Raw genomic sequence first — 27,887 nt, forward strand, 5'->3', positions numbered from 1 at the left:
AGACTACTTGCAAATGGATTCCAAACACCAAAAGTCCAAATGCCAGAGTTAATGATGGGACTTGCTTTTGCGTGTACCCTCCTACACTAGGGGCGTATGGGTGAAATACAAATATTTTTATATAGAAATGTGAGATATATAGAAAATGTATATAGTAACCACAATTTAATAATCATTTTTATTTATAAATTAAAATATTGCTTTATTTTCATAACTATTATATTTTATAAATTCATATTTAAATTTAATTAGTAAGTTTATAAAAATTCAATATTTACCGGCCTGGAGTATGCCGTAAAACTGCTTCTGCTTGGCTAAGAGCTCGTCTTCCTCGGACGTAAGGAAACAGGTTAACGGCCCAAGACCCAGAGGCATCTGGCAGGAGTGAGAGCCTGCTCCCGATTACGGACCACTAGCAGGGTTATGCCAGGTGGCGTGGTTTTCCTATTTAACAGTGATGAGTCAAACCCAGCATTCGCGGATAGCAGCCAGAGATGGCTGTCCTCACTGTTGGTTTGACACCTGAGTTGATAGGTTTTACCACCTGTCCTCACTGTTGGTTTGACACCTGAGTTGATAGGTTTTACCACCTTCGGAGAAAAATTCAATATTTACAATAAAAAAAAAATTAATCAATCTTTTTATATATAATCAATATTGTGCATATGACCTATATGGTATAGATAATTGGTTTCACTGGGGTTTAGTCTCCTCAAGTCGTAGGTTAAAATTTTATGGGAAGGGGTAAAAGACGAGAACCATCTTTTAGGGAATTGAACTATTCCAAAGAGTGTCAAAATTCAATCAATCTTCACACAAATTTGATGATAGCACCCCACTCCATCCAACATTAAGGCCTGATCTGGTTAGTTCAAAAAAGAAAGTCATATTATATATATCTACCTGCAAGCCCATCATCTATTTAAGTTGTTATAGCTTGATCACTTCTCTCTTTTCTCTGATTACGAATCTTACATTAAAAACATAAAATTAAAAGAAAGTTCAAAAAGAAAGTTGCATGTTAACAAATTTATCTAATATTGACCTGAAATTTGTAAAGGGGTAAATATTTTGTCACTTAAATTTGAAAAGATGTAAATTTCCAAAATTCCCTGAATTTTTAAAATGCTTAAATATATATTGTTTTGATAAATACAGTAAATGCTAACATCCTCATAAAAGCCTTATCTTCATTCTTAATGTTTCAGATGCAGAGTGTGCTTGTGGCCATGAATGACCGAGAAGTAAAGCTTTATTAACCTGTATGAAGGATCGTTATATCACATATGAATAGGATCCCCATATTTTATTTAATTACTGCCTGCCATGCATACATAGATACACATAACATCTTTACTCTCAATTAACTTTCATATTTTCTGCAACTTTCTGCCAGGTAGGGCGACTGGAAATGTCCTCCCACCATGCATTCACGTGCTTCCTGGAAGATATGAGATCACCCTTTCCGCAAGCGTTGACGAAGTAGTGAGTATGGGGCAGATGTTGGAGGTCGGCCAAGCTGAAGAAATCACCGGCCAAGTACTTGCTCTTTGATAACCTTTCTTCGTAAATATCCAACACTTTTCCCAGCTTCTCTATATTCATCTCCACTGCTGCTTCGTCTGTGCTGCCTCCCCTCCTTGGGACGACCAGGATTTGAGAAACTATGGTCGAAACAGGGGGATTGAACGACTGCCCTTCCACCTCACACCATTGATAAACTAGGGCTTCTTCAGACAGGGTACTTCCCAAGAGATCTGTGCCCTGCCCCTTGAACTTTTGGGCCAAATACCTGAGAATGGCTCTTGACTCTGTTACTCATGACCAATGAAACACATCTTTTGTTAAGATCCCCATATCAGGGATGGATATAAACTACCAAAATAAAATAAGGGCTTAAATTGAACTGATCTCAGATGAAGTGGGTTGCTGGGCAATTACCAAATAAGGTGAGATCCCCATCTTGGATTGTGGGTACTACCCCAAATGGCTGCATCATAACACAATCAGAAATAAAAAGTATATTATGAACAGAGTATTTGATATGTCAGAGAGATTGCAGAAAACTGAAGAGAGTTTTTCTTACATTGAGAGCCAGATATTGGGGTTTCTTGTGAGCACCAGTAAGGAGATCGACCAGGACGAAGTCGTACTCAACTTGTTTCTCATTCAAACAGCACAGCACCATATTGGTGGCCGTGGAGGCGTGAAAACCATGCACTTTGATCGGCGCCATTGAATCTCTCTCTGTTTCTCCCTCTCAGAGACTGCAAAACAGGTCAACACGGATTGATCGGCGAGTCACGCAGGAACCTGGAAAACCGACCCATTAATAAAGGCTGAGAGCAAACCGTCTTCAATTAGAATTCAATTAGAATTGCAGTGTGTACGCCTCATTTGTGACCACAAGAGCAAACCCTCTTCAATTAGAATTGCAGTGTGTACGCCATAATTGTGACCACGAATTTGGTTTTGAGGTGGCCCAATGGAAAATTTGTGTCGGGAAAAGGCGTTGAAATTCCATGCTTTTTCGGCACACACGCGGAAGTTGTTGTCTACAGAGCGTCAATTTCGCCTTGATCGCCTAAAATAGGCAAGATGGGTGATTTTCCCTTTTTTTTCAAGTTTAGGAAGTGTCAATAGAGGCGGCGGAATTACTCTAATTAGAATTAGGTGAAAAAAATTAAATTTTTTTGTAACAGTAGCATTTGAATCATGTTTTTAATAATGGAAATGGATTCAGCACTATCAAAAATTTCTGGGCACCTAAAACCTTAAAATTTGATAACTTTAACCTGGATTTACAAAATCCCTGCCAAATTTTATCAAAATCTTACCAAAATTTCCATGATTTTCAGGGCAAAAAAACAATTTGGTTAGACTACAGTAGAAATATTTGAATCTTGTTTTGGATGACGAAAATAGATTTAGCACTTCAAAAATCTGTAAAACACTTAAAATCTTATACCTATAACTCAAATTTCCAATTATTTTTTTTCCAAAATCATAAAAAATTCCCATTTTCTCCTAATAAAAACAACCATGCATAGTCAGAATACGGCTTCGATCATAAATCTGATTTTTCGAGATTGCATTTTCGATGTTCCCGGTAGTCCAGCAAATCTGTGATTGCTTTTCAAAAAATATCTGTAAATGCTTAATCTTTTTCAAATTAGAAAAAAAGAAAAAATTAGTACCGGAATTTGTGATTATTTGTCTTCAAATTTCTGTGAATTTTCTAATTACAAAATTTTTAATTTTAAAAAACGCATAAAACAGCCTGATTAGATTGTCTGGAAAACATATCAACGCATCATCTTTATCCTAATATAACCATTAAAAACCTTTATAATTTGAAATGGTTTATTATTTAGATGTAATTTTGATTTTAGCATATTTTGAAATAGAATAGTTTATTAGTTTACAAATTTTAAAATTTTGCAGAAATTTTTGGAGTCCTGGCTTATAGTTGTCAAATTTCAAGATCTTGAATACCAAAGAGATTTTTGATAATGTTGAAAACAATTTAAACACTCTTATAATCAGATTTTTGAAAAAAAAATCATTAAATTTTAACTCAAAAAATAACTTTCCAAACTAATTTGTGACATTTTTGTTTTTCAAATATTAAAATTAAGTTTATTGTATTGGTAAAATTTGTGCAACAAGGACACCGTAAAAGTACGACATAAAATTACAATTTTAGTTTTAATCAGAGGTCAAATTTGTTTTGGCTTCCAGCATAAAGAGATCTTGACTTGTATAATTTTTTTCAAAAAGAGTTACAATTTAGAAAACAAAGCACTTAATTAACTAAAATATAGAGAAAGTTGGACACAAATTGCATTGGTTATTTTTTTGCTTTTCCTCTTGCACAGGATCATTCAGGTCTGGAAGAGCACAGCATCATTCAGGTTCTGAAATCTACAATATTGAGAACAACTTCCAATTCATTATTGAGAACGACTTCCAATTCATTTTATAATTTCTCTGGTCCCTTTTTTCATATTTGTCTATGATAGCAGCTGTTCTAGCTTTTGATCTGTACAGCTTTTGAGTTTTTGTTCTCATCTCTTTGGGGATCCTATGATCTGTACAGCTTTTGATTTTGTTTTGATCTTTTCGGGGATCCTATGACTGTTAATTTTGATCTATATGCACTAACATGTCAGCAAGGTGTCTATCCCTTACCATATCTTCTGATCTTTATATTGTCTTAATATAAATCTATGAAAAGTTTTCTTTCTGAAAAATGTTAAGTATTTTTATTGGAAAATCAATTTTGATAAAAGTTTTACTTAAAACAACTTCAAATTTCCAATCTGTTAACTTTAATTTGCAACTTGCCATACTTTAATTACAAATTTCCAACGGATTGAGAGGCAGAGGACAGGCTAAAAAGGGAGATCTCTGCTTCTTTGTAAAAAAAACTATGAGACACAAAGGCTATAAACAACAAAAACTTGCAACAAAGAAATAAGGAAAATCAGCCATAAGTGGCTCAAAAGACCAATTGGGCATCACCCTAAGCAATGATGGGGAAGCACATGGTAGATCATAGTGCAAAACGAGGAGAGGTTAGGAAACAATACATAAATGGTATGTTTAGTCTATTTTTTTTTAGCATTTGTGTTGTATGGGATTTGAAATGTAAAATAAAATAGGTTAATTATAATACGATTGATTATTTGTAAATTGATTTTAAATATTAAAATTTTAAAAGTTGAAATTGATAATGGAACTTGCTTTCATAATAAAAAATTTAAAATTATTATTTATTAAAGTGAATTTGAATTAATTTAAGTGTAGGTTTGGAAAGCCTCTCCCCATATCACAATGTGAAATTTGATTTCTTTGTTCGAGTGTTGTTGAATGAGAGCTCTTTTCTTGCTATTTCTTTCTGTCATCTTTTTAATAGTGAGTAGATTACATCTACGACTTAAATAAAAACCAAGTATTTCATGGTTCAAAAATGCCGAATCCCATCTCCCCAATCAATTTAATGATCAGGTTCCATCTTTTCTCCTACCTCAAAAAGATAAAATAGAATTACGTGCAATTTTTTGTACAGAGTAGAAATCTTATCCTTAAAGTAAGAGTAGGTTCAGATAATGTGAACATAAAGAGGCGTTTGTTAAAATCGTACAATCAGTAGCCAACTAGTGTGAATATCAAATAGACGTTTGTGACAATCTTTTATCCAACTATTTGTCATCATGTTTCTCTTTGAGTATTAACTAATTCATAATAATAATTATATGAAGTGCGTTTCCAGTTTTTAGTATTTTTTTTATTAATTGCATCTAGAATCTTATTAAAAGTGTAAATTTAATTTGTTTATTTTATAAGTATGCTATGTTTCATGTGTTTGGAATGTGGGAATGTAATAAGTTTGGATAGATATTTCAAACCACTAAAAGTTTTATAATCAAATTAGGTAAAAGTTTTATAATCAAATTAGGTAGAACTTTATTAAATATTTTATTTTATAGGTAAATTAAGTAGAACATTATTATATATTTATAATTATAAAAAATATCATGAATGGTAATATATATGTTTCATGTGTTTGGAATGTGGAAATGTAATAAGTTTGGATAGATATTTCAAACCACTAAAATTTTTATAATCAAATTAGGTAGAACATTATTAAATATTTTATAATCAAATTAAGTAGAACATTATTATATATTTATAATTATAAAAAATATTATGAATTGTAATATATAGGGATGGTATGCCCCGGATGCGGGTGGCGGAATGGAAGGGACGGGCACGCCACATGCCACGCATGGGCTGCCCCGTGTTAACACTACGGCCACCAGGGGAAGGCCGTCAACTATTATATGAACCCCCTGCTGCGTTAATGCAGTTAATGGCGAGGGCGTTAAGTAGATGGATCTGCAGAAGGCACTTAATGCGCGCCTGTTTCGAGGGCACAAGGCAGAGTTTATCAGGCACGATGGAGTGCGCAAGGAATTATTGTCTGAGAAACATTGGAAGAGGGGGAATTACAGAGAGACTAGGCGGTGGCAGTTTCTTTCACATACAGGCTTGGACTCCCGTGGCCATTGTCATTGCCATTGCCACTCTGGTTGCTGGTCAAGTAGACGGTGGCAATTGGCACAATTGCGGCGACAGCACTGGAATTGGTTCATTCTGCTACCAAGGGAAGGGCTTCAGAGTGGAAATTGGGTACCCGAGAGAGATCTGGGAAGCAATTGGTTCTGTCTTCGATTCCAAGCTTACCCGCAAGCATACAAGAGAAGATTCAGACTCACCATGGCCAAACTTCGACAACGACAGCCATGTAGGAGAGGTCCAGCAAGAGGTTCCTCCTCACGAGCCCCTGCAGCGGATGAGCATCACCACTGCTGCTGCTGTTACTGCCATAGGAGAGCCAGGGCTACCCCGCTCCCCATCAGTCAATTCTTGGAGGTTGGGAGTGCTAATGAAGAAAAACCAGAGCTTCCCTCCTTTGGTTCAGTGGTTTTCACGCTGCAAAGCTCTGAGAACAACCCAGGGCTTAGTGCCCACTTATCAGTCATGTTCACAAAAATTCTGGAAGGCAATGGGGAGAACACCCCTCAGAACTTGCCGGAGAAGCAACCGGAAGGCAAAGGCAAAGAAATTGACAAAGGAGAACAAGAAGCGGCGGAACAAGGCACGCAAGACACCTCTCCTCCAGTGGGGCCACCCCCTCCAGGTGTTGACGAAGAGACATGGAGAAAGATGTGGGAGGGACGAGCAGAGGGTGATGGTTGGGCGTATGTGGTGGAGGACAAAAGCCTCGCTGAAGAAGCTGATGCCTATTTCGCGACCCTCCCTCCACCTTCAACTCATCTCCAGGATTAACGCAGCCACGGGTACTTTTCTCTTGCTATTTCGTTTTGATTGCTGGCAGTTGATGCTTGCATCTTCGCCGTATGTAATTTTGTCTCGTCTCTGGTCTGGTCTTAATTTCAATTGGTCCAAGTCGATAGGTGACATGAGCGCTTCTGTCTTGCTCACTTCTGTCTGGTCTTTAAGTCAGTCCCTTTTGGCAGTTAGCCCCTGCGTGGGCAAGAATGTGTTGGGTCTTCTCCTTGCGGCTCCTCTGGGAGTCTGATGATTTCTAGAACTGTTTTGGAAAATTGATCCGGTGCTGCCCCTGCGTGGGAGCTTTTAGTGTCATGCAATGTCTGAATGGTTTTGACAAGGCTACCCCTGCGAGGGAGCTTTCAGAATTTTGGTCAAGGTTCCCAGGGTGCTACTATAGGCCCTGGAAGACACGTCTTACAGTCTGTAATTTTTACTTGTACATATAATACTTGACTTAGCTAGTTTTTACGGAGAAAAAAATATATAGGGATGGTATGTTGATATAAATCATATTTTAATTTAGAATATTATTATATATTTATAATTTTAAAAAAATTATGGATGGTAAGAGAGGATGGTATCTTATATAAATCATATTTTAATTTAGAATATTATTATATAGTTATAATTATAAAAAATATTATGGATTGTAATTTTTTATTTGTTTATTTTATTAGTAGTATGCTATGTTGCATGTGAGGATTCAATCTAGGGTCTTTTAACTAAAACTAAATTTATTTAATTTTAAATACAATAAGAAGGGAAATAGCATATTTATATCTCAATATTTATTTGATGATAATATATAAGTAAAATATATTTACATCATATTAAATAAGAAAATTCATTGTAACAATTTACATAAGTAATTAACAAATGGAAGAATATATGTTCTAGTAGCTTGGTTGGGTTGCTCCTGACTCTGTTGGGATGCTCCTCGTAGCTATCTAGCTGAATTTACCTCCCATCCAACTAGGAATGAATTCCTAGTCCAAGGAACCTCCACAGGTTCTCTAGCCCTTCGAGCCCAAGTCCATCTAGTTGTAGTGTGTCCAAGTTAAAACCAACGCTCTCCAATAAATCCAAGTTTGAGTTCTTTCATTTTTATCTCCTTTCTCTTTCTCCACATTTCTCTTCCAAAATAAAATCCTCCAATGCCAAAACAAAGACCAAGGATCTCCCCCTCTTTTCTCATCATCCTTACCTTTTGTGTCTATTTGTCCCATTCAACTTAACCACCTATCATTAATGTCATGACTACCCCCTCATCCTTTTATTTTAATATCCTTGACTTTTCTTATCATATCTTATCCAAAGTAGATTTGAGAAGACACTTTAGGGATAAAATATGGATATTTAATTTAGAAATAAATTGGAGAAAACCATATCTTCTCCAAAAGTAGATTTGAAAAGACACTTTGGGAATAGAATATGAATATTTAATTTAGAAATAAATTGGAGAAAACCATTTCTTATCAAATATAGATTTGAGAAAACACCTTGGAATATAGATATTAAATTTAGAAATAAATTGGAGGAGATCATATCTTATCCAAAAGTAAATTTGAGAAGACACTTTGGAATATGCATATTTAATTTAGAAATAAATTGGAGGAGACAATATCCCATCCAAAAGTAAATTTGAGAAAATGCTTTAGGAATTGAATAATAACAATAATAAAAGTCATATCAGTAAAATAAAATTACAGTTTCACAAGTGTAGTTATATACCAATATTACTTAATAATTATAAGTCAATATTTTCAGGTTAATTAAACACTAATCAAAATTAGCATGATAGGATCAAGTAAGGCATTACATACACCCCTCCTTAAGAAAACTTTGTCCCGAAGTTAGAGTGAAAATGACACAAGGAGTTCGAACGAAGTTTGATAGTAAGGCATAACAAAATAGAGATAGATATAGTAGTCGAGTAAGTTAAGCAATGATAACACTTCCCATCAAGAGTTTCTAACTAACATATATCCTCTCATCCTTCCTAACCTACTTCCGCTCCCACCCTATCCATCATCTATTGTAATATACTATGACATCAATTATACCAATCTAACCACTGATCAAATCAATATGGTGGAACCGTTAACTATATTGACCTAACTTCCCCAGCAAGAAACTGGAAATCGTCATCACATGTCTAGGGGAGCGTGTCCATCACTGCCCTCCCAAAATTCCAGGTTTGGAGGTTACATGGCGCGAAATGCCTTCACCCCTCCTCACAACTAGGGTCAGCACCCTAATATAGACTACACTACGACACTAGTTGGATACTTGTCATTGAATAATCCAGTTAGGTAGTCTTGTCACCTGCCATTTACACTTTACCCATGTCATAAGAGTGCATATCAATTAGATACAAAATGTAACAGAACAATGTACATCATACCATTCCTCATTAGATGTCTCAACATTCCCTATTGGAAGAGTAGATCTTGGTTATCATATAATTCTTTCCAATCTACAGGTTAGTTCTCATTCATGCATATACATAACAATAATATATATATATATATATATATATATATATATATATATATATATATATATATATATATAAGTGATCTTAAACACCATGTTATTAAGTCTAGTATCCACGTGTCAATTTTGCACTTCATAACAACATACTGGAAATAAATCCTACATTAGATAAATCATATCCACTTAAGCCATACATCAAACAACAATAACTCTGATAAGTCATACACTAGATAAATCGTAACCAAGTAAGTCATACATTAGGTCATACATCAAATATTTCAATCAGTAATACTTAATCTATCTAATGATTTATATAAGTATTTTCACCTGTCCAACTAAATGCATCAATATTAAATAGCGTTCATAAAAAAATAACATGAGACTACAAATAGAGCCTTAGCATAGGTAGCTATCTAAGTCAAAATGGGCATCACAGATGCTCAAAAAGTGAGGGGTAGTCACGTCGTATAGTATCTGCATCCTCTCGGGTAGCCGATCTTGGGCTATATTTATCCCACTAGACCTTAACATGGTCCACCATGCAACGTCTGAGTTGTCAAACCAATCCCAGTGACTACGCAATTGTGCAATTCAAGCAGCCAAGGGTCAATCTTGGTCACTGAGATTATGTAGTGTGCAACTTGGGCCAGATTGGAGGAAATTTTTTGCACAGTCCTCACAGAAGGAAGGAATTGCATAGTGACCACTAAGAGAAAAAATTTTGCAGTTTAAGCAGGTAGTGACTCCTGTAAGATAGGGCCCTGGGACGAAAAATCTGTGTAGTTTCAAGAGGCAAGGTGGATTGGGAACTAAGAATCTCGAGGGATGAAACTGCGTAGTTTCTCGAGATAGTGGATTCTAGATGAGGGAAGGACACTAGAGGAAGCCACTGCACAGTTTTGGATGTCAAGGGAGGCTAGGATTTCTACGCAATTCCAACAGGCAAGGGGAAATCTTAAGGGTTGCAGATGCAAGTGTACAGTTTAGGAAATCTAGATGAGGTTAGGTTGCTAGGAAAACTCTGGAATTTGGCCAAGTGTGGGATCAGTGGAACCGATGTGAACAGTGGTATAACTTAACTACGATCACACACTTGAACACTTAGTGATACAACATAGACCATCCAGAACATATGAAAACATACTTTTCTTAATGCAACAACCTTTGTGGCAACTTACGATAAGTGTAGCTCCAATGATAGACTTGTTAGGATAATGGTGACAATTGTGTAATAGTGTGGCAAGCTTTGGAAATGAGTGCAAAACATGTCGATATGATGTGAAAAAATCATTTCCACAAAGATTTCCCCTTGAAGCAAAACAAACTTCCCTTTGCATGACAAGCGATAATCCCCATGCCCGAATATGACACATGCTATATAAAGATGAAAGCTTGAACAAATCTTAAGATTTAGGAAGGGAGCTTGAAATCATGAGCTTACTAATAAGTGACTAACGAACGAACAATCATAGGATCCATAGTAGGCTCCAAAATTTGAATGCAAGCCAAAATTTTGGAGGGTGTTGCAACCACTACAACAAGACCGTTAATGCTTCCTAAGGGGGGAGGACTGATTTAGGTGGATATTGGTGGCCAATAGCCTATTCCACCTATACCTCCAATTGGTTTCATTAGTTTCCTTGATTATAGCAATATTTACTATTTTCAGCAGTTTTTCGGGTCTTGAACTTCTGGAGTTGTTTTGACCCTCTAAGCGGCATTTTTTTAGGTTCACAATAAGCCCCTTCATGGGCCTATTGCAAATCCTATAGTACTTAGAGAGATATTTCCAATGAGGTATCGTACGCACCAAATGAAGATCATATGACCAAGTTACGACCTTGGGAAGTCAATTCCCTAACTAACCCCAAGGGGGCCCACAAACTCTCAGCGTTCCATTTCCTAGGGTTAGGGTTTTGGTTATTTAGGGTTTCCCTTTGTTGTTCAATAATAAATAAGCCCTTGGGTCTCATTGTAACGTAGTTCAGAGGCATGTAGCCACCACATCTCTTCTTAGAGATAAGCTACCATCGCCCGAGCTAGTTTATTTCCATTCTGCTTGTAAGCATCTTTTAGTTCTTTGATATTAATGAAATGAAGATTTATTTCTATTGCATCTCTATTTTTATGTTTATATCTATATTATGTTTCATTCCTACATAAATCTGAATCACTTCTAGCATGGTCTCCTTCATCATCATCCTGTCATGACATAATAGAATACCTACGACTGCAATCCACCTATTACAGGACAACATCAATCTGATAAACCCCTAGCCTAATATGCTTCATAGAATTACTTGTTAGGGCTTGAACTAGTGACTGTGAGGCCAAGGTCCAGGACTGAGGCTTGTGACTACACAATGCGTACTTCAAGATGGTCGAGGTCAAAGGATTGCGCAGTTGAGGGACTCAAGGACTCAGGCTGTAGGCTTGAGGATTGAGAGAACACTTTGTTAAGCCTTTGAGATTGATTCAGTCGATGCTCTATTAAGTCTTTGAGCTTGCATTTGGATCGTAAGTGTCGAAGACACCTGCTCACACATACTAAGTCCGTAATGCATTCATGAAATAATTCCTTCATGCAAGATTGAACATGCATGGCACAATCCATCAAAACAGTGCTTGTGCAATGTTCACTCCATGTTGATAGCTGGTGTGCACTAACATTGATAGTTTCTCACTTCTAGCTGCATTTGTGCTTCTATTGCGGTGAGTTTTGCAAACTGTCGCTTTTGCACACCCTTTCTTTTGCAAGTGTCGTTTTCATGTTGTTGACTGTAACTTTTTATTTCTTTCACTCTTATTAGTGTCATTTTCATGTTATATTCGCTTTGACATGTGTTTCTTTCATTGTCGTTTGCATATCACATGTGTCGTTCACACAGTTCTTGTCATATCGCAAATGTCATATTTTTGCATGGGAATTGTCGCTTATCGCATAAAGCAGAGTTTTGGCTTGTTTCAATGGGTAATCTTTGTTATAATGAGTTGTTCCTATCATGTAGAAATGTTTCATACTCATTTCCAAAGTTTCAAGCATTATTGCATGAGTGTCGCCACTTTCGTCGCAAAGTATAGCTCTTGTGTCGCACTTGGTAGGAGCCATCGCAAAGTTGTTGTATTGAGGAAGGTATGTTGTTCATAGGTTCTAAGTGTCCCTTTTCATGTTGTCAAGTGATATAAGTGTGTGATCATGCTCAGATTCTATCTTTTTCTCATCTTCATCTCCCTTATCCAACACTTAGTCCAATTGGGAAAACTCACCAACAGAGCCACTTAGCCTCATTCTGCCCAACCTAAACTATGCACTATGAAGTCTGAGCCCTCTAGCAGCATCCTTATCTCCTAGCACTATGCAATGTGCAGTCTCTGCCTTCCAGGACTGTGCACTACATAATAACAGTGTTCAAGTGCAACCTTTGACCTCCAAAACTATGCAATTTCTCTCTCCTGCCTAGTCAGTGTTGCACATTGTGCAGTCTCAAGGCACAGGCCTCAGCCCTGAGCTCTAAAACTGCACAATTGTGTAGTCACGTAACCTCCCTTCCTCCCATAACTGTGCATTGAGTAAAATAGAGGCTCAAGCCTCCAGCTTGAGTCCTTAAGTCCCTCAACTGCACAGTCCCTCCTCCCAAGCCTCCAAAATTGTGCATTGCATAGTCTAAAGCCTCAAACATCCTGGCTGAGTCCTTGAGTCCCTCAACTGTGCAATTCCTTGGCCTTTGTCCTTCCAGAAATGTGCAGTGGGCATCATCAAGCCTCAAGCCCCAGCCTTGAGCTCTTAAGACACTAAACCATGAAATCTCTTGAACTTGGCCATCTTGAACTACACATTGCACAGTCTCAAGCCTCAGTCCTGGAGCTTGGCCTTTGGAACTGCACAATCCCTCAGCCAGTCACTTAACCAGACACTAGTTCCAACCCTAATAGGTGAGTTCATGAAATATGTTAGGTCAGGTTTTTCCAAACTGATGTTGGCTTGCCATTAATGGATTTCAGTTGCAAGTACTCTATCTTATCATGAAAGGATGATGATGGAGGAAAAGGAGAAGGGGACCATGTTAGAAGAAACATATGGAGATGAAGGGATAAGCTGATCATCAAGCGAGAAGACAAAGGAACACCAAATTACAATAGAATATCAAACATTAAGGTCGCATGAAGGCTCCATTTGATGCACAACCCTTTGGAGGGTGGATATGAAGAACAAAGTTTTAGGTCCCTATAATACTAGTGATTCCACCATTACTATTGTCGTTGTATCCCTTATTGTTATTGTTGTGCCCCTATTGTCCCCGTATTATTATTATTATGCCCCATAGAATCCCTCTATTGTTATTTTTGGATTTTTTTTGAGATGGCCTTAAATCAGATATTCAAAATTTTGTGGTGGAATGTTTGGTTTGCCAACAAAATAAAGTTGAAACAATTAAGACTCCAGGACTATTACAAACTTTATCCATTCCAAGCCAATGTTGGGAGGAGGTTTCAATGGATTTTATCACAAGTTTACCCAAGTCCGAAGGAAAGAGTGTTATCATGGTGGTAGTTAACAGACTTACCAAGTATGTGCACTTTTGTGCATTATCTCATCCATTTAAATCAAGTACAGTTTCTACTGCATTTATGGAAACAATTCAAAAGCTACATGGAAACCCAAAGATTATTGTAAGTGACAGAGATCCCATTTTCACTGGAAATTTTTGGACATAGTTATTTTCTTGCCTTGGTACTCAGTTAGCTCATAGCTCATCTTATCATCCTCAATCTGATGGGAAAACTGAGATAGTAAACAAATGTTTGGAAGGATATCTTCATTGCTTTGTATCTGATAAACAGGTACAATGGGTCAAATGGTTGCCTCTAGCTGAATGGTGGTATAACACTTCCTTCCATACTGCAACAAAAATGACCCCATTTATGGCACTTTATGGATATCATCCACCATCCATCACATCATATTTAAGAAAAAATTCTAAGGTTCAAGCAGTGGAAGATCACATCGAGCATAAGCAACAGGTTCTCCAACTCTTAAAGGATAACCTCACCTTGGCGCAGAGTAGAATGAAACAGAAGGCAGATCAACATCACAGCGAAAGAAGTTTTGATGTAGGTGATTGGGTATTCCTACGACTGCAACCATATAGACAAATGTCCCTCAAGCAAGCTAAGAATGATAATAAATTATCACTAAAGTGTTATGGTTCGTACAAGGTGTTGCAAAAGATAGAACAATGTAAACTTTGAAACGGGAACTGATACTGTTACCCGTTTTGTAGAGGTGGCAAAAATATGACCCGATTTTCAAAAGTGTTGATGCAGAATACACATGTTTTTTTAAGAACATGGTTTTTGGAACTTTAATTTTTTTCATGTGCATTAAGTTTTAGAATGGTAGTGAATGGTAGTGATTTTCATCCTGATTTTAAAAAGTGAGTATTCTGCATCACACCCTTTTTTTAAAAGACCTATTTTTTGACTTTAAATTTTCTAGTGTGTGAAATGTAAAAAATTATTTTCTAAATTTGATAGTTTTTGAAGTCGTCATTGTATTCATATTTTCTTGTTCTCTATCTTAATTTTTTATTTTTTTTAGTGGGGTTTTTATTGTTTTGCGTTTTTAAATTAGAAAGTCGATAGTTTGAATTTTAGATAATCTACATATTTAGACATCCTTAATTAATTTTTCAATCCACATGAAATAATTGTTTCTAAAAAACAACATTTTTTAACAATGGACATAAAAAATAACCATTTTTAACATAAATATAACAAAAAAACTAAACGTTTTGATAATTTTTTGCTAGAATTAACATGTCAAAATCACAATTTTTATACAAAAATATTAACTAAAAATGGTTAAATAATAGTTTTTTTTATGAATTTCATGTCAAAAAGATAATAATAACAACTTTTTTTTTTTAAATAATGATTAACTTAAAAATTAATGCAAAAATCACATATTACCAATATTGAACGTATAACAACCCTAATTGAGTGTTTATTCTTCTCATAAAATGTCAAAGTCAAAACATTGCAAAGCTTGAGTTACAAGCATAACTTAAATTTAATCAAGCATGTCACGTAATTCAAACTCTTCGTCCTCTAGAGTTTCATAATTGTCCTCTTCCACAATATTTTCTGTTTCATTTTGCTCATTTTCCTCTTCTAATGGGTCTTTCATGTCTGCAAATCCCCCAATATATGTCTTTCCATGCATTCCATGTAATGGTGGTTGGGGTTCCTTTGCCTTTTTTACCACACGTGATTCACTAAAGTCCCCTTTCTTCAACCCAATTTCTTGCATTGCATCTGGAAGAAATTGAAGAGCATTAATTCTTTGCTGAATGAAATTGCATTGTAATGGATCTTTCTCAATTGCAATGCAATTTCTTCCTTTTTGAAGGCAGCATGCTAGTGTTGTACCTAATTATCAAGCACAAAAAAATAATGAAGTAAATTAGTACAATGACATATTAATTAAAAAAAAGAACATATTGAAATTCAATTCCATGTGGCAAAACGTACCTGAGCCACCCCCCCCGGCCACCCTCGCCCGGGCCGCCCCACCTCCCTCCCCCTTCCTCCCCCAGCCGGGCGGGCCCCCCCCCACCCGGGCCGCCCCCTCCACCCCCCGCCCCCCGCCCGGGCCGCCCCGCCCAACCCCTCTACCGCTCCCCCTCCCCGGCCCCCCCCCCACCCGGGCCGCCCCACCCCCCCCCCCTCCCCCTCCCCCTCCCTCCCCCGCCCGACCACCCCCGCCTGGGCCGCCCCCTCCCCCTCCACCCCCCGCCGGCCCCCCCCCCCCACCTGGGCCGCCCCACTCCCTCCCCCTCCCTCCCCCGCCCGGGCCGCATCCTCCCCACCCCTGCCCCCCCCCCCCCCCCCCCCCCCCCCCCCCACCAGGGCCGCCCCACTCCCTCCCCCTCCCTCCCCCGCCCGGGCCGCATCCTCCCCACCCCTGCCCCCCCCCGCCGCCCGGGCTGCCCCACCCTCCTCCCCCTCCCCCTCCCTCCCCCGACCGGCCACCCCCTCCCCCTCCCCCTCCCCTCCCTCCCGCGCCCGGCCACCACCGCTCGGGCCGCCCCCTCCCCCCACGCCCTGGCCCCCCCCCCGCCCGGGCCGCCCCACCCCCCTCCCCCGCCCGGGCCGCCCCACCACTCCCGCCCCTCCCCCTCCCGCGACCCCTCCCCGGCCCCGCTGCCCACCCCGCCCACCCCTCCCCCTCCCCCGCCCCCTCTCCAGGCCCGCCACCCACCCCGCCCGCACAGGGCCACCCCCGGCCCGCCCCGCCCCGCCCGAGGGGCGGAGCGGGGCGGCCCGGCGGTGGCGCTGCGCAGGCGGCGCCGGCACTGCGCCACCCCCGGTCCGCCCCGCCCCGCCCGAGGGGCAAAGCGTCGATTCCGGGAATCAACGCTCCGCCCCTCGGGCGGGGCGGGGCGGCCCGGCGGGGCGGCTCGGCGGTGGCGCTGCGCAGGCGGCGCCCGCACAACGCCACCCCCAGGCCGCCCCGCCCCGCCGGAGGGGCGAAGCGTCGATTTCGGGAATCAACGCTCTGCCTCTCGGGCAGGGCGGAGCGTCGATTCCAGGAATCAACGCTCCGCCCCTCAGGCGGGGCTGGGCGGCCCGGCGGTGGCGCTGCGTAGGCGGCGACCGCACAGCGCCCCTCGGGCGGGGCGGGGCGGGGCGGCCCGGCGGTGGCGCTACGTGGTGCGCCTCCTGCACAGCGCCACCCCCGGGCCGCCCCGCCCCGCCCCGAGGGGCGGGGCGGCCCGGCGGTGGCGCTGCGCAGGCGGCGCCCGCACAGCGCCACCCACGGGCCACCCCGCCCCACCTGAGGGGCGGAGTGTTGATTCCGGGAATCAACGCTCTGCCCCTCGGGCGGGGCGGGGCGGCCCGGCGGTGGCGCTGCGCAGGCGGCGCCCGCACAGCGCCACCCCCGGGCCGCCCCGCCCCGCCCGAGGCGCGAAGCGTCGATTCCGGGAATCAACGCTCTGCCCCTCGGGCGGGGCGGGGCGGCCCGGCGGTGGCGCTGCGCAGGCGGCGCCCGCACAGCGCCACCCCCGGGCCGCCCCGCCCCGCCCGAGGGGCGGAGCGTCGATTCCGGGAATTAACGCTCCGCCCCTCGGGCGGGGCGGGGCGGCCCGGGGGTGGCGCTGCGCTGCCGGCACGCAGCGCAGCACCACCCCCGGGCCGCCCCGCTCCGCCCCTCGGGGGGGCGGGGCGGCCCGGCGGTGGCGCTGCGCAGGCGGCGCCCGCACAGCGCCACCCCCGGGACGCCCCGCCCCGCCCGAGGGGCGTAGCGTCGATTCTAGGAATCAACGCTCCGCCCCTCGGGCGGGCGGGGCGGCCCGGCAGTGGCGCTGCGCGGGCGGCGCCTACACAGCGCCACCCTCAGGCCGCCCGAGGGGTGGAGCGTTGATTCCCGGAATCAACGCTCCGCCCCGCCCGAGGGGCAGAGCGTTGATTCCCGGAATCGACGCTCCGCCCCTCGGGCGGGGCGGGGCGACCCGGCGGTGGCGCTGCTCAGGCGACGCCCGCACAGCGCCACCGCCGGGCCGCCCCGCCCCGCCCGAGGGGCGGAGCGTCGATTCCGCGAATCAACGCTCCGCCCCTCGGGCGGGGCGGGGCGGCCCGGGGGTGGCGCTGTGCGGGCGCCGCCTGCGCAGCGCCACCGCCGGGTCGGCCCGCCCCGCCCGAGGGGCGGAGCGTTGATTCCCAGAATCGATGCTCTGCCCCGCCCGAGGGGTAGAGCGTTGATTCCCAGAATCAACGCTCCGCCCCTCGGGCTGGGCGGGGCGGCCCGGGGGTGGCGGTGTGCGGGCGCCGCCTGCGCAGCGCCACCGCCGGGCCGCCCCGCCCTGCTCGAGGGGCGGAGCGTTGATTCCCGGAATCGACGCTCCGCCCCGCCCGAGGGGCCGAGCGTTGATTCCGGGAATCAACGCTCCGCCCCTCGAGCGGGGCGGGGCGGCCCGGGGGTGTCGCTGCACAGGCGGCGCACCACGCAGCGCCACCCTCGGGCCGCCCCGCCCCGCCCGAGGGGCGGAGCGTCGATTCCGGAAATCAACGCTCTGCCCCTCCCGAGGGGCAGAGCGTTGATTTCCGGAATCGACGCTCCGCCCCTCGGGCGGGGCAGGGCGGCCCGGCGGTAGTGCTGCGCAGGCGGCCGCTCCGCCCCTCGGGCGGGGCGGGGCGGCCTGGGGGTGGCGCTGTGCGGGCGCCGCCTGCGCAGCGCCACCGCCGGGCCGCCCCGCGTCGCCCCTCGGGCGAGGCGGGGCGGCCTGGTGCGCCGCCTGCGCAGCGCCACCCCACCCCCCCCCCGAGGGGCGGAGTGTCGATTGCGGGAATCAACGCTCCGCCCCTCGGGCGGGGCGAGGCGGCCCAGCGGTGGCGCTGCGCAGGCGGCGCCCGCACAGCGCCACCCCCGGCCGCCCCGCCCCGCCCGAGGGGCAGAGCGTCGATTCCGGGAAACGCTCCGCCCCTCGGGCGGGGCGGGGCGGCCCGGCGGTGGCGCTGCGCAGGCGGCGCCCGCACAGCGCCACCCCCGGGCCGCCCCGCCCCGCCTGAGGGGCGGAGCGTCGATTCCGGGAATCAACGCTCCGCCCCTCGGGCGGGGCGGGGCGGCCCGGGGGTGGCGCTGCGCAGGCGGCGCACCACGCAGCGCCACCCCCGGGCCGTCGCCGCGCAGCGCCACCGCCGGGCCGCCCCGCCCCGCCTGATGGGCGGAGCGTTGATTCCCGGAATCGACGCTCCGCCCCGCGTAGCGCCACCCCCGGGCCGCCCCGCCCCGCTCGAGGGGCGGAGCGTTGTCGACGCTCCGCCCCTCGGGCGGGGCGAGGCGGCCTGGGGGTGGCGCTGCGCAGGCAGCGCCCGTGCAGCGCCACCCCCGGGCCGCCCCGCCCCGCCTGAGGGGCGGAGCGGGGCGGCCCGGGGGTGGCCCTGTGCTGGCGGAGGGGCGGCCCTGTGCGAGTGGCCCGGGGGTGGCCCTGTGCGGGGCGGGGCAGCACGGGGGTGGCCCTATGCGGGCAGAGCGTCGATTCCGGGAATCAACGCTCCGCCCCTCGGGCGGGGCGGGGCGGCCCGGGGGTGGCGCCGCGCAGGCGACGCACCACGCAGCGCCACCCCCGGGCCGCCCCGGCGGGACGCGTCGATTCCGGGAATCAACGCTCTGCCCCTCGGGCGGGGCGTCGATTCCGGGAATCAACGCTCCGTCCCTCGGGCCGCCCTGGCCCGCCTGAGGGGCGGAGCGTCGATTCCGGGAATCAATGCTCCACCCCTCGGGTGGGGCGGGGCGGCCCGGGGGTGGCGCTGTGCGGGCGCCCCCTGCGCAGCGCCACCCCCGGGCCGCCCCGCCTCGCCCGAGGGGCGGAGCGTTGATTCCCGGAATCGACGCTCTGCCCCTCGAGCGAGGCGGGGCGGCCCGGGGGTGGCGCTGCGCCGACGCGCCGCCGGTGTAGCGCCACCCCCGAGCCGCCCCGACCCGCCCGAGGGGCGGAGCGTTGATTCCGGGAATCAACGCTCCGGCCCTCGGGCAGGGCCGGGCGGCCCGGCGGTGGTGCTGCGCGGCGGCGGCCTGGGGGTGGCGCTGCGCGACGGCGCCCCGCGCAGCGCCACCCTCGGGGCGCCGCCGCGCAGCGCCACCCCCGGGCCGCCCCGCCCACCCTCGGGGCGCCGCCGCGCCCCGCCACCCCCGGGCCGCCCCGCCCACCCTCGGGCCGCCCCGCCCCGCCCGAGGGGCGGAGCGTCGACAACGCTCCGCCCCTCGGGCGGGGCGGGGCGGCCTGGGGGTGGCGCTGCGCAGGCGGCGCCCGTGCAGCGCCACCCCCAGGCCGCCCGCCCCGCCCGAGGGGCGGATCGTCGATTCCCGGAATCGACGCTCCACCCCTCGGGCAGGGTGGGCGGCGGGGCTGGGGAGGGGGCGGGGGAGGGGGAGGTGTGGGCGGGGTGGGCAGCGGGGCTGGGGAGGGGGAGCGGCGGGAGTGGGGTGGGGCAGCCCGGGCAGGGGAGGGGGTTGGGGCGGCCTGTGTGGGGGTGGCCGGGCGGGGGAGGGAGGGGGAGGGGGAGGAGGGTGGGGCGGCCCGGGCGGGGGGGGCCGGGGGTGGGGAGGGGGCGGCCCGGGCGGGGGAGGGAGGGGGAGGGGGTGGGGCGGCGTGGGCGGAGGGGGGCTGGCCGGGGGAGGGAGGGGGAGGGGGAGGGGGAGGGGGGTGGGGCGGCCCGGGCGCGGGGGCTGGGAGTGAGAGGTGTAGGGGGGTTTTGCGGGGCGGCCCAGGCAGGGGGCCGGCGAGTGGAGGTGGCGGCCCGGGTGGGGGGGGCCTGCGCGGCCGGAAAGAAAAATGATATTCTACCAGAAACATTAATGTGTTTTTCCTTAAAATTTAACTTTGTTTGAGACATAAAAAATTGGTTTTATTAACATTGTTTAAAAAGTATGAAAATTGACCCTAAAAAAAAACAATTATTATTCCAGTATCAACACTTTCGTTCTGAAGCTATATTTTGCAGGAAAATTTCGTAGAAAATTTCGTAGTCACTGCCATTTTTAAAACAACCGCAAAATTGACACCTAAAAAAAAAAAACTTCGTTCCAGTATACACACTTTTCGTTTTGAGCACTGTTTTTGTGGTTTTTGGGCCAGAGTTCCCATTTTGAGTTTATAGTTTCCGTTTCAAAGTTTACATTGTTATAGGTACTATGGCATACAAATTAGAGCTTCCTGCAGCTTCCCAAGTGCACTCAGTTTTCCATGTTTCGTGCTTAAATAAGGTTATAGGTGACAAGCTTCCAATTCAAACAATATTGCCAAAACTTGATGAGGAAGGAAAAATCATATTGGAACCTGAAGCAGTCAAAGAAACAAGAAATCGATAGTTATGAAATCGATCAATTTCAGGGTATCTCATCAAGTAGGAGAACTTACCTATTGAAGGTTTCACATGGGAGGATGAGAATTTTATACAGAAGCATCGAGAACTACTTAAGTGATGAGGACAACACTTTTTTGAAGGAGAGGGGCATGTTAGGTCCCTATAATACTAGTGATTCCCCCATTACTATTGTCATTGTATCCCTTATTGTTATTGTTGTGTCCCTATTGTCCCCATATTATTACTATTGTGCCCCATAGAATCCCTCTATTGCTATTTTTGTGCCTTTATATTATTATTGTTAGGTTGGTTTGGTTATATTGTGACCTCTTAGACTCCTATGTATAGAAAGGAGGTTTTGTCATTTGAATCATCCAAAAATTGTTTATTTGTGTAATGTAAAGGAGGTTGCCCCCTGGAAGAGGCTTATTTCTAAGGCATTGATCTATCTTTTCTATCTTTTTGTGAGTTGGTTTCATAACACAAATCATATCTCTCATGAAGATGAAGCATTTCACATCTCTTATTTAAGACAAAACGACAACAAAGAGTAGCTTGACATTGTCATGTCATCATGTAATCCATGTCATCAGTGTTATGTCATGTCACGTCATCTTGTGCCACATCATTGGTGGATTATGTAAATTCTATATCGGAAAATGTATTGTAAAGTGGAAGTCCAAGAGTCATCCATGTAATTTGAAAAGTCATGTGGGAGTTGAAAGGTCATAGAGAAGTCAAACAATCATGAGGGTAGTCCAAGAGTCACATGGGAGGTGAATGATCACCCCATTTGTTATATATACACCCTCATTGTACATGCAATGGACTTTTCACCTTGGTTCCTCCTACTAGGCATTAGAGAGGAAGATAGTTGTTTTGGAGGAGCAAGTGACTGCTCTAATGCTCCACTATTGGGGCTAGTGGTGTTTGATGTCTTGATGTATCTTGGAACTTTTACTTAATTCAAAAGCTCGTTGAGTCGGAACACTTTCATGCATATGTCGTGAATATCGTGAATATTGTAAGATTGTTCTTCAAATGTCTGCAATGTATTTTGTTTCTCATTTGTACTAAGGAAATTGAACTATTTCGGTGGCTTTGGTACTTATCTTGTTGAAGGTGTGTTGTATTTGCTTTAACAATCGTTGCTTCCTTGTGAACTATTTCGTTGGTTGATCAATGATTCATTCTTATGTATGTGCTCATTTGCCTTTTCTAAATTAATACTATTATTCGTTTTTATAGGGCCCACTTTTCTCTCCCCTTTCAGTAGAAGGACCTTGATACTTTCCGCAGCTGAGCATTTCAAAAGGCATACTCACTTGCTAATCCAAAGATACCTACGTATTACTCTCTTGTGCTGAACTTTGTAGCCAATAAAAATCTACAACAATACATGGCAGTCGGGCCGATACTCCAGATGGGGCTTCTATTCCAAATGGTGTGAGGTCTAATTGAGACTTCACATCAAAGAGACCCCCTTGGTTGACGGATTTCTAGCACTGTCAACACCCTTAGCACTGTCAACACCCTTTCAATCCCATTGATGTTTCTACGTCCTCATAGTGTCATGCATGCTCTTGTTGCTGAAATTTTTTGCCTTCTATCTACTATGTTAATGTATAAGATATTTGTTTATGTATAAGAACTTTGTTATGCTACGCAAAAATAGATTAGCTGGGTTCAATAGTCATCTAGTCACTTTGGTTTTGATTAATCTTTGTTATAAATGGTATGTTGTATGTATCATGTTTTGGATAAAACAATTGCTCATAGGGACTCGCCTATTTTTCCTTAGTTAGACTCTTTTGTATCTTTTGGAATAACAAATTTAGCTTACAAAAAATAATAAAATTTATTTTATTTTTTATAATATATTTTCTTTGTTTCATGTCTTTCATTTATATATGAAATTTGAATGATATTTTGTGGAAATAGATACACACTTACATCAGATAATAATAATAACAAAACATAATATTTTCTTAACATAAATTAATAATAATAAATAAAAGGAATAAATTGAATCAATTTGATATGTTATATTACAATTTCAATTTAATAAATAAAATTATAAACAATCTTTTAGATCAAAAAAATCATAATATATGCATCACATTAAAACATTAGCAATTCATATTCATAAACATGATATTTCAAAACGTATAAAAATTTAATGAATTTAATTAATAAAATACAATTACAACATGGGTGGGACTACTTGCAAATGGATTCCAAACACCAAAACTCCAAAGGCCAGAGTTAATGATGGGACTTGTTTTTGCGTGTACCCTCCTACACTAGGGGCATATAGGTGAAATACAAATATTTTTATATAGAAATGCAAGATATATAGAAAATGTATATAGTAGCCACAATTTAATAATCATTTTTATTTATAAATTAAAATATTGCTTTATTTTCATAACTATTATATTTTATAAATTCATATCTAAATTTAATTAGTAAGTTTATAAAAATTCAGTATTTACAATTAAAAAAATTAATCAATCTTTTTATATATAATCAATATTGTGCATATGACCTATGTGGTGTAGATAATTGGTTTCATTGGGGTTTAGTCTCCTCAAGTCATAGGTTAAAATTTTATGGGAAGGGGTAAAAAATGAGAACCATATTTTAGGGAATTGAACTATTCCAAGGAATGTCAAAATTCGATTATTCTTCACGCAAATTTGGTGATAGCATCCCACTCCATCCAACATTAAGACCGGATCTACTTAGTTCAAAAAAGAAAAATCATATTATATATATCTAGTTGCAAGCCCATCATCTATTGAAATTGTTATAGCTTGATCACTTCTTTCTTTTCTGTGATTACAAATCTTACATTAAAAACATAAAATTAAAATTTATTTTATAAAATGTGTAAAAAAAATAAAAAAAATAGCAAACATATATATGTAAAAATATTTTTATATAAAAATGTAGAATTTATAGAAATAAAAAATAATATTATTAAAAATTCATTTTAACTCCAGGCTGCACATTTTTCTTTAAATTTTAGTTCAAAAAGAGAGTTGCATCTTAACAAATTTATCTAATATTGACCTGAAATTTGTAAAGGGGTAAATTTTTTGTCACTTAAATTTGAAAAGATGTAAATTTCCAAAATTCCCTGCATTTTTAAAATGCTTAAATATATATTGTTTTGATAAATACAGTAAATGCTAACATCCTCATAAAAGCTTATCTTCATTCTTAATGTTTCAGATGCAGAGTGTGGTTGTGGCCATGAATGACTGAGAAGTAAAGCTTTATTAACCTGTATGAAGGATCGTTATATGACACATATAAATAGGATCCCCACATTTTATTTAATTACTGCCTGCCATGTATACATAGATGCACCTATAAAATCTTTACTCTCAATTAAATTTCATATTTTCTGCTACTTTCTGCCAGGTAGGGCGACTGGAAATGTCCTCCCACCATGCATTCACATGCTTCCTGGAAGATATGAGATCACCCTTTCCGCAAGCGTTGACGAGGTAGTGAGTATGGGGCAGATGTTGGAGGTCGGCCAAGCTGAAGAAATCACCGGCCAAGTACTTGCTCTTTGATAACCTTTCTTCGTAAATATCCAACACTTTTCCCAGCTTCTCTATATTCATCTCCACTGCTGCTTCGTCTGTGCTGCCTCCCCTCATTGGGACGACCAGGATTTGAGAAACGATGGTCGAAACAGGGGGATTGAACGACTGCCCTTCCACCTCACACCATTGATAAACTAGGGCTTCTTCAGACAGGGTACTTCCCAAGAGATCTGTGCCCTGCCCCTTGAACTTTTGGGCCAAATACCTGAGAATGGCTCTTGACTCTGTTACTCATGACCAGTGAAACACATCTTTTGTTAAGATCCCCATATCAGGGATGGATATAAACGACCAAAATAAAATAAGGGCTTCAATTAAACTGAGCTCAGATGAAGTGGGTTGCTGGGCAATTACCAAATAAGGTGAGATCCCCATCTTGGATTGTGGGTACTACCCCAAATGGCTGCATCATAACACAATCAGAAATAAAAAAGTATATTATGAACAGAGTATTTGATATGTCAGAGAGATTGCAGAAAACTGAAGAGGGTTTTTCTTACATTGAGAGCCAGATATTGGGGTTTCTTGTGAGCACCAGTAAGGAGATCGACCAGGACGAAGTCGTACTCAACTTGTTTCTCACTCAAACAGCACAGCACCATACCTGCGGCCGTGGAGATGTGGTGACCGTGTACCTTGATCACCGCCATTACTGATCTGTATCTCTTGCAGACAGAACTTGGTTCCTGCGAAACTATTCAATAGGAAATGAATGGTGAAGAAGAGTGGAGGCCTGACTCATTTTATAGAGAATGCAAGGAGACCCGCCCTTCAGTGTATTAGATGCAGGTAGCATCTGAAAATTAATATTTAGGAGGCGGTATGGCCGACGGAACAAATCGAGACTGTTAGGTTAAATATTTATTTAATTAGATAAAAAATGATATATTAGGGGGTAGGTAGCTGGTGTGCGGTTAGGTGGAAGCAACAGACAGCAAAGATGTTTTCTGCAACTTTCTGCCAGGTAGGGCGACTGGAGATGTCCTCCCACCATGCATTCACATGCTTCCTGGTAGATATGAGATCACCCTTTCCGCAAGCGTTGACGAGGTAGTGAGTATGGGGCAGATGTTGGAGGCCGGCCAAGCTGAAGAAATCACCTGCCAAGTACTTGCTCTTTGAACCTTTCTTCGTAAATATCCAACACTTTTCCCAGCTTCTCTATATTCATCTCCACTGCTGCTTCGTCTGTGCTGCCTCCCCTCATTGGGACGACCAGGATTTGAGAAACGATGGTCGAAACAGGGGGATTGAACGACTGCCCTTCCACCTCACACCATTGATAAACTAGGGCTTCTTCAGACAGGGTACTTCCCAAGAGATCTGTGCCCTGCCCCTTGAACTTTTGGACCAAATACCTGAGAATGGCTCTTGACTCTGTTACTCATGACCAATGAAACACATCTTTTGTTAAGATCCCCATATCAGGGATGGATATAAACTACCAAAATAAAATAAGGGCTTCAATTAAACTGAGCTCAGATGAAGTGGGTTGCTGGGCAATTACCAAATAAGGTGAGATTCCCATCTTGGATTGTGGGTACTACCCCAAATGGCTGCATCATAACACAATCAGAAACAAAAAGTATATTATGAACGGAGTATTTGATATGTCAGAGAGATTGCAGAAAACTGAAGAGGGTTTTTCTTACATTGAGAGCCAGATATTGGGGTTTCTTGTAAGCACCAGTAGGGAGATCGACCAGGACGAAGTCGTACTCTAACTTGTTTCTCATTCAAACAGCACAGCACCATATTGGTGGCCGTGGAGGCGTGAAAACCATGCACTTTGATCGCCGCCATTGAATCTCTCTCGGTTTCTCCCTCTCAGAGACTGCAAAACAGGTCAACACGGATTGATCGGCGAGTCACGGAGGAACCTGGAAAACTGACCCATTAAAAAATGCTGAGAGCAAACCCTCTTCAATTAGAATTGCAGTGTGTACGCCTCATTTGTGACCACGAGAGCAAACCCTCTTCAATTAGAATTGCAGTGTGTACGCGACAATTGTGACCACGAATTTGGCTTGAGGTGGCCCATTGGAAAAATTGTGTCGGGGAAAAGGCGTTGAGATTCCATGCTTTTTCGGGACAGACGCGAAAGGTGGTGTCTACAGAGCGTCAATTTCGCCTTGATCGCCTAATTGGCGAGATGGGTCATTTTCCATTTTTTCCAAAGTTTAGGAAGTGTCAATAGAGGCCCCTGAATTACTCTATAGTTAAAGGTAATTAGAATTAGAATTAGGTAAAAAAAATTATATTTTTTGCAACAGCATCGTTTGAATTATATTTTTGATAATGAAAATGGATTCAGCATTATCAAAAACTTCTGGATATTTAAAATCTGACAACTTTATTCTGGATTTACCTGCCAGATTTTATCAAAATCTTACCAGAATTTCCATGATTTTCAGAGCAAAAAGACAATCTAGTTAGACTACAGTAGAAATATTTGAATCTTGTTTTGGATGGCGAAAATAGATTTAGCACATCAAAAATCTATAAAACACCTAAAATCTTATAACTATAACTCAAATTTCCAATTTTTTCCGAGACTGCAACTATAAATCGGATTTTTCGAGACTGCATTTTCGATGTTCCCGGTAGTCCGGCAAATCTGTGATTACTTTTCATAAAATATCTGTGAATGCTTAATCTTTTTCAAATTAGAAAAAAAAAAAAAAATACCGGAATTTGTGATTATTTGTCTTCAAATTTCTGTGAATTTTCTAATTACAAAATTTTTAGTTTTATAAAACGCATAAAACAGCCTGATTAGATTGTCTGGAAAAAGCATCAACGCATCATCTTTATCCTAATATAACCATTAAAAACATTTATAATCTGAAATGGTTTATTATTTAGGTTGTAATTTTGATTTTAGCAGATTTTGAAATAGAATAGTTTATTAGTTCACAAATTTTAAAATTTTGCAGAAATTTTTGGAGCTCTGGGAAGCAGTGTCAAATTTCAAGATTTTGAGCGTCAAAGAGATTTTTGATAATGTTGAAAAAAATTCAAACATTCTTATAATCAGTTTTT

At 43.9% G+C, this 27,887-nt stretch overlaps 2 protein-coding genes and 1 pseudogene across 3 annotated transcripts; all 3 read right to left on the minus strand.

Annotated features, from left to right (window-relative positions):
- Positions 1-1,234: 1,234 nt before the first annotated feature.
- LOC149141107 (glutathione S-transferase F13-like) lies at positions 1,235-2,372 on the minus strand. The gene is made up of 3 exons (XM_089446308.1): positions 2,087-2,372; positions 1,942-1,990; positions 1,235-1,811 (listed from the first exon to the last, which is right to left on the minus strand). The coding sequence occupies exons 1-3, from the start codon at positions 2,234-2,236 to the stop codon at positions 1,360-1,362; spliced, it is 651 nt and encodes a 216-aa protein (XP_089302434.1). The 5' UTR covers positions 2,237-2,372; the 3' UTR covers positions 1,235-1,359.
- Positions 2,373-24,488: 22,116 nt separating this feature from the next.
- On the minus strand, positions 24,489-25,495 carry LOC149141108 (glutathione S-transferase F9-like). Its single transcript, XM_089448999.1, has 3 exons — positions 25,346-25,495; positions 25,200-25,248; positions 24,489-25,069 (listed from the first exon to the last, which is right to left on the minus strand). The coding sequence occupies exons 1-3, from the start codon at positions 25,493-25,495 to the stop codon at positions 24,618-24,620; spliced, it is 651 nt and encodes a 216-aa protein (XP_089305125.1). The 3' UTR covers positions 24,489-24,617.
- LOC149141109 (glutathione S-transferase F10-like) lies at positions 25,418-26,896 on the minus strand (annotated as a pseudogene). The gene is made up of 3 exons (XR_016264647.1): positions 26,498-26,896; positions 26,353-26,401; positions 25,418-26,222 (listed from the first exon to the last, which is right to left on the minus strand). The product of XR_016264647.1 is annotated as a glutathione S-transferase F10-like (transcript).
- Between the last annotated feature and the right edge of the window lie 991 nt (positions 26,897-27,887).

This window comes from Pinus tabuliformis, chromosome X (assembly GCF_031772625.1).
Source record: "Pinus tabuliformis cultivar Carrire ecotype Pingquan chromosome X, CPIR1, whole genome shotgun sequence".
Lineage (NCBI taxonomy): Eukaryota > Viridiplantae > Streptophyta > Pinopsida > Pinales > Pinaceae > Pinus > Pinus tabuliformis.

Coding starts and splice junctions, on each gene's coding strand:
- LOC149141107 (XM_089446308.1), bottom strand. CDS start 2,236: ATGGCGCCGATCAAAGTGCATGGTTTTCACGCCTCCACGGCCACCAAT. Junction 1,991..2,086: donor CCCAATATCTGGCTCTCAAT/GTAAGAAAAACT, acceptor GTTATGATGCAG/CCATTTGGGGTAGTACCCAC. Junction 1,812..1,941: donor TGGGGATCTCACCTTATTTG/GTAATTGCCCAG, acceptor CATGAGTAACAG/AGTCAAGAGCCATTCTCAGG.
- LOC149141108 (XM_089448999.1), bottom strand. CDS start 25,495: ATGGCGGTGATCAAGGTACACGGTCACCACATCTCCACGGCCGCAGGT. Junction 25,249..25,345: donor CCCAATATCTGGCTCTCAAT/GTAAGAAAAACC, acceptor GTTATGATGCAG/CCATTTGGGGTAGTACCCAC. Junction 25,070..25,199: donor TGGGGATCTCACCTTATTTG/GTAATTGCCCAG, acceptor CATGAGTAACAG/AGTCAAGAGCCATTCTCAGG.